Source organism: Myotis yumanensis, unplaced genomic scaffold (genome assembly GCF_028538775.1).
Source record: "Myotis yumanensis isolate MYYU_CA2020_CCGP unplaced genomic scaffold, mMyoYum1.0.hap1 SCAF_3, whole genome shotgun sequence".
NCBI classification, from domain to species: Eukaryota; Metazoa; Chordata; class Mammalia; order Chiroptera; family Vespertilionidae; genus Myotis; species Myotis yumanensis.
The window spans coordinates 96,182,607-96,198,910 of NW_027223754.1; the positions used below are offsets into that span (position 1 = coordinate 96,182,607).

General features: G+C 35.4%; 1 protein-coding gene across 6 annotated transcripts in view; it reads left to right on the forward strand.

Moving 5' to 3' along the window:
- PDS5B (PDS5 cohesin associated factor B) overlaps window positions 1–16,304 on the forward strand; it is a 254,155-nt gene that overhangs the window by 82,189 nt on the left and 155,662 nt on the right. For all 6 annotated transcript variants that reach the window (XM_070409171.1, XM_070409166.1, XM_070409169.1 and 3 more), the window contains 4 exons: window positions 1,595–1,798; window positions 4,700–4,786; window positions 4,892–4,989; window positions 5,628–5,754. In XM_070409171.1, the coding sequence (XP_070265272.1) occupies window positions 1,595–1,798; window positions 4,700–4,786; window positions 4,892–4,989; window positions 5,628–5,754 (516 nt within the window). The remainder of the gene's footprint in view (window positions 1–1,594; window positions 1,799–4,699; window positions 4,787–4,891; window positions 4,990–5,627; window positions 5,755–16,304) is intronic.

Sequence of the window (16,304 nt, forward strand, 5' to 3'; positions counted from 1 at the left end):
TAATTCAGAGGACTCATATGAGTTATTGATGAGTTTATACCACTATTTAAGTTGTAGACAGTAGTGAGGAATTCCCCCTTATCTAGCCCTTGAATAAACTTACTTGTTAGTGCTTACGTTTAGTATTTGTACTATGCTTTCATTATTTTTGTAGACATTTATGCCCAGCTGTATTCTGATTAATATAATTTATCTTCTTTAATTTTCCTAATTTACACTTACCATTATTTTAGCAAACTTCTTAGAGAAATATAAACAGGATTTGGTGTGGGGTGATAATAATTTTTGACATGTCCAAGTACAGCTGTAAGTTTTATAAATTATAACAATTTGTTAATATGTAAGATGTCACTGTAGAGAAAGAAATAGTTCTCTGCATATAGGTCTTTTTTTCTTTGTCTCTCTTCATAATACACTAGGTCATCAAAGCATATATCTTGAAAGTAATAAAATTAAAAAGTTAGGAGAGTAATCTGGACATTATACCCTGAAACTGTAGTGCTCATCTGGAAGAATTACTCTATTGTTGATTCTGGCATCTGACATAATAGAACTGAGGGTCTACTCTGTGAGGAACAGTTTCTCACGGCTGCTCTGAGAATTCAGTAAGACGTTGGACATTTATTACTCAGAAGTCTAGCTCTACAGCAGAGTGGAAATTCTTGCAGTATGTTTCCAAGACCAATTCCTAGACATTGATACTTGGCGGCTAGCCTTGGTTGTTGATTAGTATTTGCAGCACCACCTAGTGGATGCCAGATGGTCACCTTTCCTGTGCTATGTCAAGTTAGGCAATTTTGTTGTCTTATTTGAAGTGGTAATAGTATAGACTGAGGGTTCATCATGACTACTAGTACGGAAATTAGAGAAAGCTCTTCACAGAATTCAAACTGTACTGTTTCTCCCCATTCTTAAGTTTATCCTACTTCTTTTATGTTAACGTTTTTGAAAAAGGAACCATTTCTGGTAGGTTCATTCTATACATGCTATTGAGTCCTACTAAGGAACTATCCATATCATATCTTTTACTGTTGCACAAGAAATATTTTGTTGGATGCTATGGTAGTCTCTCAGGATAGCTTTTTCACATTTAGGGATGCATTTTTGCCATCCTTTCTTGAATCTGTTTACATATTCTTTTTTAGCTGAATATATTAATCCATGTATCTGGAGTGGTTTATGGCTTAGATGGAAAAGTAAATTGTCATTCTAGGTTTTTCTGTAGAGGTATACTTTTCTCTTAAAAAGATTAGATATATTATTTTAAAAGGATGCTGTTTTTAAGAAGAGACATATTCCTTTTATTCCAGTTGTGTCAGTGAGATCAGAAGCACTATGTAAGGGTAGCTTTAAATTTTTAAAATCTGGTTAGCAGGTATGCGTAAATTAAAAGTATTTTACTTAGTCTTTTAAAGAAAAGTTATTTACCCTATAGTTTTATAAGGATCTTGTTCTCTCAGGTAGACACTTCCAGGGGAAAAATAAAAGTATATTTATTGGAAGTTTAACCTTTGCAATTAATATGGTTTTTATTTCAAATAACTTTATTTGTACATGAAGGATTTCATTACTTGATTAATGTGTTTTTGTATAGATGGTTGTGAAAACTTTCATGGATATGGACCAGGACTCTGAAGAAGAAAAGGAGCTTTATTTAAACCTGGCTTTACATTTGGCTTCAGACTTTTTTCTCAAGCATCCTGATAAAGATGTTCGCCTACTGGTAGCCTGCTGCCTGGCTGATATTTTCAGGATTTATGCTCCTGAAGCTCCTTACACATCCCCTGATAAACTAAAGGCAAGTACTGATTTAAAGAACTGCCAAGATTGACTGATACTTCTATTATCTTTCTAACTAAAATGGGAGTTAGAGTGTTTAGGTAATTTCTTTGGCTTCTTAGACATTAGACATTAGCTGCTGAAATCTTTTGTTAAACTTCTGTTTTCTTTAGAACTTACTTCCGCCCCATAACGCTATCCCCGTTAAGTACTTGCTTTTAGAAAACAGTTTCTGGTGTTTATTCTATACTTTTTTATGTCATCATTAGCTTTATTTCCATATTACTTGGGGGACAATGGTTTTCTCTTTTGAAAATCCATGTTAAAGACCATGTTTGTTATTTAAAAGACAGTATCCAGTAAAAACCTAAATCTATATTATAAAAAGCCCGTGGCTGTAAAGACCAAACAACCGGTCACCATGAAGTGCATGGAGCACCTCTCGGTCCCTCCCCCGCGGCCCACAGGCTCTGATCGCAGCAAGGCTGGCGGCCGGTGCAGTGAAGCGCATGTGGATGGGCGGAGCTGTGCGATTTCGTGCGCAGGGCTTCTAAAAAAAAAATATATATATATATATATATATATATGGATATGAATGAATCCTAATCCATTTAATGTAAGGTGTGAGGTGTGTTGTGAATTGTGTTGAAGAAAATAATACGAACAAGATTTTAATGAAATAAAAAAAGACATAGTTATAGTAGTTGTAAATAAAACCTTATGCATGGTAAATCTTTAAAGATGAGAAAAGTAGAATAGCGTGATTAATCTAGCTGTAGAAATAGCATACAGTAAGAAAAATGAATAAAGTAGGTTAGGGAGAAAATTAGAAAAAACTGACAACAAAAGACACAGTAAAAGATAATTGTGACAAATTGGTTAGAGAATGAATCCATGGGATGATTATTAATACCCAGTGTGAAAAAATAGCAGTCAATTTAGGTTTATTTTATTTAACAAATAATTGATCTTAATTATGTGTCAGGAACTGGGTTTACTCTGGTGAAAAACAACCAGGACTTGATTCTTGAATTTATGCAGTTGCTTCTTGATAATTGGAATGAAGAACCTGCTTATTTGATCATGTCTGCCAAATTTCAGTATGGAATGCCTAAACTAGATGGATTTACTTGTTTTACATTTTAATTGGTAAAAGAATCTCAGGATGGCGGTGGTAGGAGCAAGTATTTGTTACTTAAAAGTGGAATTGAATATTGAAAGAGTTGAGAATGATCAGAGACTTCACTAACTAATGTGAGCTGGTCTGTGGAGTTGTACACCTAGGTGTATATCTTGACTTCTAATTTGAACGTCTCATTTGGAAGTGCTTAATTGGTTTAAGGAGTGATTGTATTTGACTGACTGTGGCTCTTCCTCACCAGGTGTCTTATTGGCATTCTCATGAAGAGGGAAGTGTAACTTAGTGCTGCTACATGATTTTTTCTACCTCTATTGTGGATTTCTTATTTTTCATAATCTGACCTATGTCAAGGCTACAGGGTGATGAAAAGTTCTCCCAAAAGAATAGCAACATATCTGTTCTATTTATAACAGGTCAATTTATGAGAAGAACATTGAAGAGTTGAGTTTAGAGTCTTTGGATTACTTTATAGCTGAAAAAATAAGGGCATCTTATTTTTTGTGGTCTGTTTTTTGGGTCTTAATTATAAATACTTTTTTCATTTTATTGGGGTAGTACTTATAAAATATTCATTTTGAGGGTGCTTTTAAGTATTTATCGAATAGTTTTCACTCTATTTGCATCAAAGTTATAATTTTCTTTGTCTATAGTAGTAATAATAGAAAATTGTGACACTTTGATTCTCACCTTTCCACTGTCAGTTTATTGTTGTCATAGAGAAAACCCTTTACACCTGACTTCACGTTTAGGTCAGTGATTGTTGGAGAAATTATAAACGACTGTTGCCTTTCCAATCTTCAGGTAGTCAACATGACAGTTCCCATAGACAAATTTTGCACAGTACTGTCATAGTAACCATTTTTTAAGGATGTACTTTGATAGTGTTTTTCTTGAAAATATACTTCGTCATCAGCATATTACATTTCTTCCCTTTTAAAAATAAGCTTTTTTATCATTTTATTTCTAAGGGAAACTTTTTTTCCCCTCTTTTGTTGATGTTAATCCTCACCAGAGGATATTTTCTCCATTGCTTTTTAGAGAGAGTGGAAGGGAGCTAGCAGGGGGTGGGGGCCCAGGGAGAAAGGGAAGGAGGGAGAGAGAGAAAGAGAAAGAGAGAGAGATATCCACGTGAGAGAGACACATGAACTCATTTCCTCTCACCTGTCTCCCCCCCCCCCCCCCCCCCATCAGAGGTGGGGAGTGAACCCAAAAATAGAAAGCAAGGGATAGAGATAGATTGAAAACTGGTGGGGAGAAACAAATTATTATAACAATTAGATAGGAAGCTTAAAAGTTAACTTCTTAAGGGTCTTTTTAAAATTTCTAAGCTTCTGCGATCTATTGTCTTTTTACTTAGAGATTTCATTTTGGAATTTTAAAGCTCCTAAATTGTGTTCTTGCTATATAATTACCATACATAGGTGCTGTTCTAGCAAAGTTGATCAATTCCCAGTCATTGCTACCTCTTTTATTCTGATAAAGTTAGCATAAATTTTAGTTCACTCAAATTTTTAGGTCTATTTTTTTTAACTTGCTGTAAGATGAAGTTTTTCTCTACTTTAAGATTATGGTAAATGATTTTCTATTTTCCTATGAAGGGGTAGTAAGATAATTGGTATTTTCATATGATGATGTCCTTTTAAAAAATTCCAGCCAAATGCAATTTTTTTTGGTTGTTTATAATTTATTAGGATAGATACCAGTGCTGAATTAGCTTTAGCATTGGATATTTTAATTTAGCATTCTATAATCTAAACAATACTTTGTGTTTTTTTTAAGGATATATTTATGTTTATAACAAGGCAGTTGAAGGGGTTAGAGGATACAAAGAGCCCACAATTCAATAGGTATTTTTATTTACTTGAGGTAAGCAATATATTATATCTTGAAATGGCATTTTAAATTATTTGTGCTTTTATATTTGCACTAATTAAAGTGTTTATCTTTCATCTTTTTTACCTCTTATTTTAGAACATTGCTTGGGTCAAGTCATATAACATATGCTTTGAGTTGGAAGATAGCAATGAAATTTTTACACAATTATACAGAACATTATTTTCAGTTATAAAGTAAGTTTATTTTATTAGGAATATAACTTTTTTAAATATGAAGGGTTTTAACTTACAGATGAATCTGCTTAAACTGTGTTTGTTATAAATATTGGAAGGCTAAGAGTTGTAATTTAAGAATTCATTAACATTTTTATAGATGTTTTAAAAAACAAATATAACTTAATCAAGTTTGTGATGTAGAAAATAATACAAGAGTAGCATTAAGGCAATCTATACCCAATATAAAAATATTTCTTGGATTATATTTTTATCTTTTTGTTAACTTATGTGTTACTGACTCCTTAATTCATGTGAATAGTTGAACTATTTGTGTGTTCTTTAAAATTACTATAATGAATTTCAGCAAAATAATTTGATTTTCTGAAGTTAAATATAAAGCTGCATTTGAGTTAATTACTTTTGATTTTGAGACTTGTTAAAATTAGGGAAAAGTAATCCAGGAAATGTAGTTTAAAAAAAGATTTTGGATACTATTATAAGATTTGGGAGCCAGGGAAGCTTTAAATGAATATATAGAATTTGATATAATTAATATTTTAGTATCTTTTTTATAAAGTGTAATGTTTATTAGTACCATGTTATGATTAAATAATGAATATTTTAGTTACACCCTAAATGTCTATTTTGAATTTCAGCAATGGCCACAATCAGAAAGTTCATATGCACATGGTAGACCTCATGAGTTCCATTATTTGTGAAGGTGATACAGTATCTCAGGAGCTTTTGGATACAGTTTTGGTAAATCTGGTCCCTGCCCATAAGGTAAGTAGCAGTATATACTGAAAATATCTAAAGCCTGTTAATGTTAAGGCCTAGAATTTGTGCTTTTGTTCTAAATACAACTTACCCCCCTTTTACTTTAGTTTTGGAGAATTTGTTTCATTGATTTTGATAAATATTAATTGTGTTTAATACAAATGATACAATTATTAGTCACAAATGTAATAAAATAATTTAGTTCATGTTACAGATCAATAAAATTGATCTGTGATAACTTAGTTTTGAATGAGATATGTTTCAAGAAGTGAGTTTAATAGTTACTGAAATGCTATTATATAACTTTGTATTGGGAGATGCTGCGAGCAAATAGGCCCTAGTGTAGATTAAGAGGAGGGGTGAAATTAAAAGGGAAGCCTCTACTAATTTGAAGATAGAGGATATATTGCTGACATATTTCTTGCCTCAGTGATGTTAATCAAGGGGAATATGTGTGTGTTTGTGTGTTTTTCTTTGAAAATAACTCATTTTCCATATGTACCTGGCAGGGGAGATACTATGATCATGAAAATAACTAACTTTCCAGTAAGTAGTTGGAAATATGATTCTATGATTCACGAAGGATCAAGATTAAAGAGAGGGCCACAAGAATCACCAGTATAAACATCTATGCAAACTTAAACTCTTTCTAGCAAGATTTAATCTAAGTTTATAGCTATACAGTATTCATACAAATTAATGCTTCAATGAAAATGACCTCATAATGCAAAATTTCCAAATGCTTAAAATAGTTCCTAAGTGCTGAAACCCAGACACTGCACATAGCAGTATTAGATCTTTTTTGTTGTTGCTTGTTTGCTTTTTTAATATAAGGAAATTAACTTTTAAAAAATTTCAATTTATTGGGGTGACATTGGTCAACATGAACATAGAGGTTTTAGGTGTGGGTTTCTATGTTACACGATCTGTAAATACTGTGTGCCCACTACTCAAAGTCAAATCTTCTCCTGTTATCATATAATAGGACCCCCTTCCCTCTGGCAATCACCACACTGCTGTTTGTGTTCATGAGTTTCAGTTTTATATCCCACAAATGAGTGAACTTATATGGGTCTTAGCTTTTTCTGACTGACTTATTTCTCTTATCATAATGTTCTGAAAGTCCATCCTTTCTTATGGCTGAGTAGTATTCCATTGTGTATATGTACCACATTTTCTTTATCCAGTCCACTTTCACAGGATACGTTGGTTGTTTTCATGTCTTGGCCACTGTGAGTAATGTTGCAATGAAAATAAGGGCTCATATATCTTCATGAACACATGATTTTGAGATTTTTGGGTATATACCCAGGAGAGGGATTACTGAGTCCTCTGGTAGCTCTATTCTTAATTTTCTAAGGAATTGCCGGACTGCTTTCCATAGTGGTTGTACCAGTCTACATTCCTACCAGCAGTGAATGAGGGTTCTCATTTTTCTACAACCTCTCCAACACTTGGTCATTGCTTGTTTTGTTGATAATGGCCACTCTAACAGGTGAGACGTGGTATCTCATTGTAGTTTTGATTTGCATTTCCCTAATTGCCAGTGAGGTTGAACATCTTCTCATATATCTGTTGGCTATTCCTATGTCTTCTTGGGAAAGGTGTATTTTCAGATCCTCTGCATACTTTTGGACTGGGTTGTTTGTTTGGTGAGTTTTATGAGTTCTTTATATATTTTGGAAATTAAACGTTTGTTGGAGCTACTGTTTGCAAATATTATCTCCCATCTGGTTGGCTGCCTTTTTGTTTTGCAGTCAGTTTCTTCTGAGGTGCAAAAGCTTTTTAGTTTGATACAGTCCCATTCATTTATTTTTGCCTTTACTTTTTGTGCCTTTGGAATAAAATTCATAAAAGGTTCTCTACAACCAAGGTCCATAAATTTGGAACCTGTTTTCTTCTATGTTAGTTATTGCTTTGGGTCTTATATATAGGTCTTTGATCCATTTTGAATTAACTTTTGTACATGGGGACAAACTGTAATCCAGTTTCATTCGTTTGCATGTGGCTTTTCAGTTTTCCCAGCACCATTTATTGAAGAGAACGTCTTTACACCATTGTGTGTTTCTGTCTCTTTTGTCAAAAATATCTGTCTATATACATGTGGTTTTATAGCAGGGATCTATTCTGTTGCATTGATCTTGTGTCTTTTTCTCTGCCAATATCATGCTGTTTTCATTACCATAGCTAGCTCTGTAGTATAATTTGAAGTCAGCATGATACCTCCAGCTTTGTTCTTTTTTTCTCAGGATTGCTTTGACTATTTGGGGTCTATTGTGATTCCATACAAATCTAATGATTTCTTGTTCTGTTTCTTTAAAAATGACATTGGGATTTTAATAGGGATTGCATTAAATCTGTATATTGGCTTGGGTAATATGGCCATTTTAACTGTGTTGATTCTTCCAATCCATGAGCATGGGATATTTTCCATTTTGTTGTGTCCTTTTCAATCTCTTTTAATAATGCTTTGCGATTTTCAGTATATAGGTCTTTCACATTCTTTGTTAAGTTTATTCCTAGGTATTTTATTCTTTAGGTTGCAAATGCAAAAGGAATTGTTTTTGTTTGTTTGTTTGTTTTCATTTCTTTTTCTGAAGTTTTGTTTGTTTTGAAGGCAGTGGATTTTTGCACATTGATTTTTGTATCCTGAAACTTGATTGTATTTATTTATTGTTTCTAATAGTTTAATGATGGAGTCTTTAGGGTTTTCTATCTACAACAAGTGACAGTTTGACTTCTTCCTTCCCTGTTTGGATGCCTTTTATTTCTTTCTCTTGCCTTATTCGTCTGGCTGCTACTTCCAGCACTATGTTGAATGAGAGTGGACATCCTTGTCTTGTTCCTGATCTTACAGAAAAAGGTTTCAATTTTTCACCGTTGAGTATGATATTAGCTGGGGGTTTATGATAGATGGCATTTATTATGTTGAGGTACTTTCCTTCTATTCCTATTTTATTGAGTGTTTTCCTCATAAATGGATGTTGTATTTTATCAAGTGCTTCTTCTGCATCTGTTGAAAAGATCACATGATTTTTATCCTTTCTTTTGTTAATGTGTGTATTAGATTGATTGATTTGAGTATGTTGAACCATCCTTGTGCCCCTGGAAAGAACACCACTTGATCATGATGTATTATTTTTTGGTTGTACTGTTGCTTTCGATATGCTAGTATTTTATTTAGGATTTTTGCATCTGTATTTATCAGAGATATTGGTCTGTAGTTTTCTTTTTTTTGTGTTATCTTTGCCAGGTTTGGTATCGGGGTTATATTGGCCTCATGGAACATGTTAGGAAGTATTCCCTCTTCAATTTTTTGGAAAAGTTTGAGAAGGATAGGTTTTATGTCTCCCTTGAACATTTGGTAGAATTCACTGGTGAAGCCACTGCCCCTGGACTTTTGTTTTTTCGTAAGGTTTTTGATGGTTGTTTCAATGTCCTCACTGTTGATTGGTCTATTTAAATTTTCCAATTCTTCATGAGTTAATCTAGAAAGGTTATATATTTCTAGGAATTTATCCATTTCTTCTTGGTTCTTGAATTTGGTGGCATATAGTCTTTCCTAATATTCTTTGTTTTATTAAAATTTGTGTGTAATCCTTTTGTTCTCTACATTTCATTCAATTCTGCTGTAATTTATATTTCCTTCTGCTGACTTTGGGCTGCTTTTGTTCTTCCTCTTCTAGTTTTTTAAGATGTGATGTAAGGTTGTTTACATGGGATTTCTCTCTTTTCTTTTTTTTTTTTTTTTAGATAGGCCTGTAATGAGATGAACTTCTCTTATTACTGCTTTCACAGCATTCCAGAAGTTTTGATCTGTTGTATTTTCATTCTCATTTGTCTCTTTATATGTTTTGATTTCATCTTTTCTTTCTTCTTTGACCCAGTCATTTTTTTGTTAGCATATTCTTTAGTCTCCATGTATTTTTGGGTTTCTTTACTTCCTTTTTGCAGTTGATTTCTAATTTTAAGACATCATGGTTGGAGAATGAGCTTGATATGACTTCAACCTTCTTGAATTTGTGGATGCTAGTTTTGTGACCCAATCAACATGTGGTCTATCCTAGAGAATGTTCCATGTGCACTGGAGAAGAATGTATAATCTCATGTTCTGAGATAAAAGGTTCTGTAAATGTCAATTATGTCTATTTGGTTTCGTGTTTCATTTAACACCAATATTTCTTTATTGATTTTCTCTTTGGTTGATCTCTCTAGAGCTGTCAATGTAGTATTAAAGGACCCAACTATGCCTTTTGATCTGTTTTTCCCTTTAGTTTTGTGAATAGTTGTTTTATATATTTCAGTGCTCCCTGGTTGGGTGCATATATATTAGGAAGTGTTGTTTTCTTGATGTAGTGTCTGCTTTATCATTATAACTAGAGGCCCGATGCATGAAATTTGTGCAAGAGTAGGCCTTCTTAGCTGCAGCTGACTCAATCCCACAGCTGTAGCCCTGGCTTCATCCCAGAAGGACGTCCAGTCTAATTAGCATATTATGCTTTTATTATTATAGATGTGTCCATCTTTGTCTCATATTATCTGTTTTTCTTTAAATCTATCCTGTCAGATTTAAGTATGGCTGCACCTGCTTTTCTGTGGATGCTATTTCCTTGGATAATTATTTTCTACCCTTTTACTTTGAATTTGTCTTTGCAGCTTAGATGTGTCTCTTGCAGGCAGCATATGGTTGGGTTTTGTTTTTTGATCCACTCTGCTACTCTGTGCCTTTTTATTGGTGAATTTAGACCATTTACATTTAGGGTAATTATTGATGTATGAGGATTTACTATAGCCATTTTATCTTCGGTTTTCTGGTATCTCTGTGCCTCCATTGGTTCGTTTCTGTTGTTTTTCTGTCATTTTTGTTTGGTGGTATTTCATACTTCTTTTCTGTGTTTCTTCTTTTTTTACACTATGTGTTCTGGTTTAGGGATTTCTGTGGGAGGTTACTATTAGGTTTATTAAAAATAAACCTGTATATATACTATAGTTTTTCTATTTTTTTTCTTTGAGTGCATCTGGTCTTCATCCTCCTTTTCCAGTTTATACCTTTAACCCCTCTCCGTTTATATTTTTGTTGCCACAAACTACCCCTGTTTATGCTGTAAGTTTTTTAGTGATCTTACTCTTAGTGTTGTGACCTTATGTTCTTAGTTTCAAGTATAATAACTCTCTTGAGTATTTCCTGCAATGGAGGTGTTCTGGTGATAAAATTCCTCAACTTCTATATGTCTGGGATTGTCTTTATTTCTCCTTCACATTTAAAGGATGATATTACTGGATATATTATTTGTGGCTGGTAATTTCTCTATTTCAGACATTTAAATATTTGGTTCCACTTTCTTTTGGCTTTAGAGTTTCTGCTGAGAAGTTGAATGACATTTTGATGGGTTTTCCTATGTAGGTCACTTCTTTCTTTTCTCTGGTTGCTTTGAGAATATTTTCTTTGTCATTAATTTTTGACAGCTTCAATACCTAGTGCCTTGGAGAGGGCCTCTTTGGGTTGAGGTAACTAGTGTTCTGTGTGCTTCTTGGATTTGAGGATCTAGTTCTTTCCATGGGTTTGGGAAGTTCTCATCCACTATTTTTTGAATAAAGTCTCTGTTCCCTGTTCCCTCTTTTACTCCTCAGGACTACCTATAATCCTAATATTGCTTTTTCTGATGGAGTCTGATAGTTCTCATAGAGCTCTTTCATTTTTCTTTATGCTCAGTTCTCTCTCTTCTTCCCTCTGTGTCATTTCTAGATTCCTATCTTTGATATCACTAATTCTTTCCTCCATCTGGTTGGCTCTGTTTTCTGTGCTCATTAGTTCACTCTTAATCTCCTTAATTGCATGCTTCATTTCTCAGATTTCTGATTGGTTCTTTTTTAAAATTTCAATGTGTTTGGTAAAGTACTTATTTTGTTCATTGATTTGTTTTCCTGAGTGCATTTTCTCACATCTCGTTGAGTATTTTCAGAACCACAGTTTGAAATCTCTGTCATTTATATCACATATTTCCTTGTGTCCAGCTTGCTTACTGAGGATTTTTCATTTTCTTTCTGGTCATTCTCGTTATCATGGTTATTCATGGTATTTGCCGATATCACTTGTCTAGGCATTTATCTCCCTGTAAGTATGGCCAATAGAAGCTTTTCCTGAAGTGGTCTTTCTATTTTCCAGTAGATGGTGCTGAATTGCAAGATTTCTTTTAGCTCCATTATCTCCTAGTCTTGAACCTCCATAAGACAGTATAGCCGAGCTGCTTGTGGGTGGGTTTTGTTTACTCACCATATAGGCGACTCCACCCCAAGCACTGTCCAGGATGAGTCACAGAGGAAACAGTGCTTCTGCTGCATTAGCTCTTAGTTTACATATAATATGCTCCTAGACACGACTCTAAGGGCACCAGGGAGGCTAGTTTTGGGAGTCCAAGTGGCAGCAGGGCTCTGTGGTTTAGGTTCTTTGTCTGAAACATCACTGCCCATTCTGCGAGTGGAGAGCCCCATGAGAGAACCTGCTCTGTCAGGCGTCTGCTGAATCAGACACTGTTCACTCCCTCACCATTCCAGCCAAAGGAAGTGCCTGCTACTGCTGGCTTTCTCCCCTCTCCTGGCCAAGCCGGGAGCTTCACATTGCACGGCTGTCTCTCATGGCCTTCTGCGCTTTCCTCACATCTTCCCCTTTATTTCTTGTTGCCCACCTTTAGATCTTTCAATGCATGGGTCTCTCAGACTTGCATCTGTGTTGAATGGGGATTTCTTTGTTGAATTATAGTTGGTTAACTTGTTGAAAGTTCAAGGGGAGAGGTCAAGGTGCGCTCTCATGCCGCCATACCTCTGACATCACGCTAGGATTAGATTTATAAGACATACCATTTTATACATTGAAAAGACTAAAGATGACATCCTTAAAAGGATTAAAGACATAATGAAGAACCTAAAAAACACAATAGCCATATCCTATCTAATAAAAGACAAAAAGGGTAATTGTACCTTCACTACGCTTCCCATCGGCTAATCAGGGCAATATGCAAATTAACCACCAAGAAAGATGGCGGTTAATTTGCATACGTAGGTGCAACTGAAGGCGGCTCTGGCTGCTGGAGCAGCGAAAGGCTGGAAGGCAGCTCCGCCCGCCGGAGCAGCTAAGTTAAGGCTGGAAGGCGGCTCCGGCCGCTGGAGTAGCTAAGTTAAGGCTGGAAGGTGGCTTCGGCCCCCGGAGCAGCTAAGGCTGGAAGGCGGATCCGGCCGGAGCGAAGGCCTGGGTCCCGGGTGCAGGAGGAAAACCGGTGCTGGCACCCAGGGGAAGGGAAGGCCTATTGCACGAATCTTTTCGTGCAACAGGCCTCTAGTATATATATGAAAGGAGGAGAATGAAGTTAGAGAAAAAATAGAAATGAAAAAATGGGTCATTATCATTAAAATATTTATTGGGTTGTAAATGATATTTAGAAACCTGGGAGATCGATCTGAGGAAATTTTATAACCACAGTGAGATAAAAAAAACATAAAAGATGCTAAGACATGAAAGATAGATAAAAAGGTCCAATATGTTTAATAGTGATTTCAAAGCACCAAATAATACTTTATAGATTTTGAAATAGAAATTTGCTTAATATGTTGCAGAATTGATGAAATAAATTAATTTGTGTGTTAGCGGGAATAGTCTCATGAGTGGAATAAATAAAAATAAATTACAGTCCCAGCACATACTGGAGAAATTGTTGAATGCCAAACGTTAATAACCTATAAACCATCCAGAAGTAAAAGACATAATCATTAGCCATGGAATAAAGTTTAAACTGCTGACTTTTTGGTAGCATAGATAGATGACAGAAGATAATGGAACTTTATTTCCACAGTGCTAAGATAAAATAAATTGTGGGTGTGTATTCATATCTAATTTGAGTGAAATTAAGGCATTAAGTATTCATTTGTCAATAGATCCTTCCTGAAAGAACTGCTTTGTGAGTACTTTAGAATGATGGAAATTGAATTTAAATGGAGTGAGGTACAAAAAATATTGGCGAACACAGAAATCCTCTAAATAAGATCTCTATATATAAAAGGTTAAGTGACCGACCATACAACTATCTGACCAACTGACGGACTGACCAGCCAGTACTTATGACATGCACTGGGCAATTGAAAAATAAACATTGACTCGCGCATGCACAATACATATAAAGCTCTTGCTGATACACAGTTTACTAATTTTCTTTCATCTTTGACCCTTCTGCTATAGAGAAAAGGCGAATAGCGACATTAAAATATTTCTAATTAATTTCCTTTCAATGTGCACGAATCTGTGCACCGGGCCACTAGTCTATACTGATAAAAGGGTAATATGCTACTTAGGCTGGATAGACCAGATGTATTCCAGACGTCCTTCCTGAAATGCCAGGGGCGTGGCCGGCCTGCAAACCCCCGGCAGCCCCTCACCCCGGCTGGCCCCGCCCCCCAGTGGGGACCCTCTACCCCAATCTGGGGCTCCCTTCAGGGCAGGCCAGCCGGTCCCCACCTGTGCATCAGGCCTCTATCCTATATAATAAAAGGGTAATATGCAAATTGACCCCAACGGCAGAACGATTGCTGGACCAGTCACTGAGGCGCACTGACCGCCTCTTGGTCCTTTTCCCTGGCCAGCAGGCTCCAGTCGCCTGATGGCCACCCATGGTCGGGCAGGGCCAGTGAGTGGGCAGGAACAGCTGACCTCTCGGTCCCTACCCCTGGCCGTCAGGCACCGATCACCTAATGGTGAACAGGCAACCGGGGGTGGGTGGCGGCGCGGGGTGGGGCCGGCTGCGGGCAGCTGGGGAAGATGGCCCTGATCACAGGCCAGGCCTAGGGACTGTACCTGTGCATGAATTTTGTGCGCTGGGCCTCTAGTATATAATAAGACACCTATAGCAATAATGATTAATTAAAGGATTAAGAAAATGATCTCAAAACATTGGATACAAATAGCATATAAGATTGAATAGAGCCCTGGCTGGGTTTGCTCAGTAAGTTGGAGTGTCAACCCCTGCACCAAAAGGTTGTGGGTTCAATTCCTGGTTAGGGCACTTACCTAGGTTGCTGGTTTGGTCCTTGGTCTGGGCACACACAGGAGGCAACTGATCCATGTTTCTGTCTCACATTGATGTTTCTCTCTTCCAATTCCTTTCTCTGAAATTAATAAACATCTGTGCGTGAGGATTTTTTAAAAAAAGTTTAAATAGAGTTCGTGAGTGATAGGATTTTGGTGATCATCAAGAGTATAGAGCTGTTGATTATCTTTGAACTTAAAATGAAGTATTCAAGTTAAAAATTTAAGGCTTACAATAAAAAGAATTATAATAAATGTAAATTGCCCAAATTTAGTACGTAAAGGCAGATTGTCAGATTAGATTAAAAATAACCTAGCTGGTCATTGTTAATAAGAGATAACAAAAATACTGTCACAAAAATGTTGAAAAATAAAAGGATAGAAAAAAGACTGCCAGATACATGCAAACTGAAAGAAAACTGAGGTAGCTTGTATTACTATTGGACATAATAGTTTTTACTCGGTAAAGAACAGATTTGTAACATGGTTTAGTTTGCAAGAAGATACCTAAATTTGTATTTACATGAGCTCAAAATAAAGTGGAACCTTGATTCTTGAGCGTCTCTTATCTTGAACAATTCAATTCTCAACCAAGTTGTTCATGGAGGGAAAAATGTATCGGTTGTTGAACAAAATTTAGGTTCTTGACCCAACAACCCTTTTATGCTGATACCTGTATGACCAGTCACATGTCTCTCAGGCAACAAAGGAGAGAATGCATAAGTATGAAACAGTTTGCTGCTAAATCTTGCATTGTGAACATCTCAGGAAATTGTGCTGTGGTAATTTTCATGTTTATGTTTGTCTTTGTTGCTGCTTATTTTTATTTAATATGTACAGTGTCACCACTCCTTAGTGTACATTTCATTTCCTTTCTGTTAAATTTTCATTTATGTTTCATGTTCTTTTTGCTTTTAAAGTGTTTATTTATAGATTAAACAGTACACTAGACGTATTGTATATAAGAAAGGTTAAAGCAGAGACTCATTTGGAGGTCTGGAATGAATTGATTTAATTTACATTATTTCTAATGGGAAAAGTGATTTGGTTTTTGAACAAATCACTTTTCGAACAGCCTTCTGGAACCAATTAAGTTCAAGAACTGAAGTTTTACTGTATGTAAAGCATAAATTAAGAGAAAGAAACAAAGTCACAATTTGGTGGGTGATTGTAACACGTTTCTTAGTGAGTATAAATCAGACCAATAGTTTGTAAGAATATTGAGGGTATGAAACATAAGACTAAAAAGTTTAGCAATCATACTGATTCTGTCAAAAGAATAAATCATAATGGCAATTATAATATATTTAGAAGTAATCATTAATGATGCTATTAAAACTTGTATCAACTTAAAATATTTTTTAAAAAATATATTTTTATTGATTTAAGAGAGGAAGGGAGAGGGCAAGAGAGCTAGAAACATTAATGATGAAAGAGAATCATTGATCGGCTGTCTCCTGCACACCCCTACTGGGGATTGAGC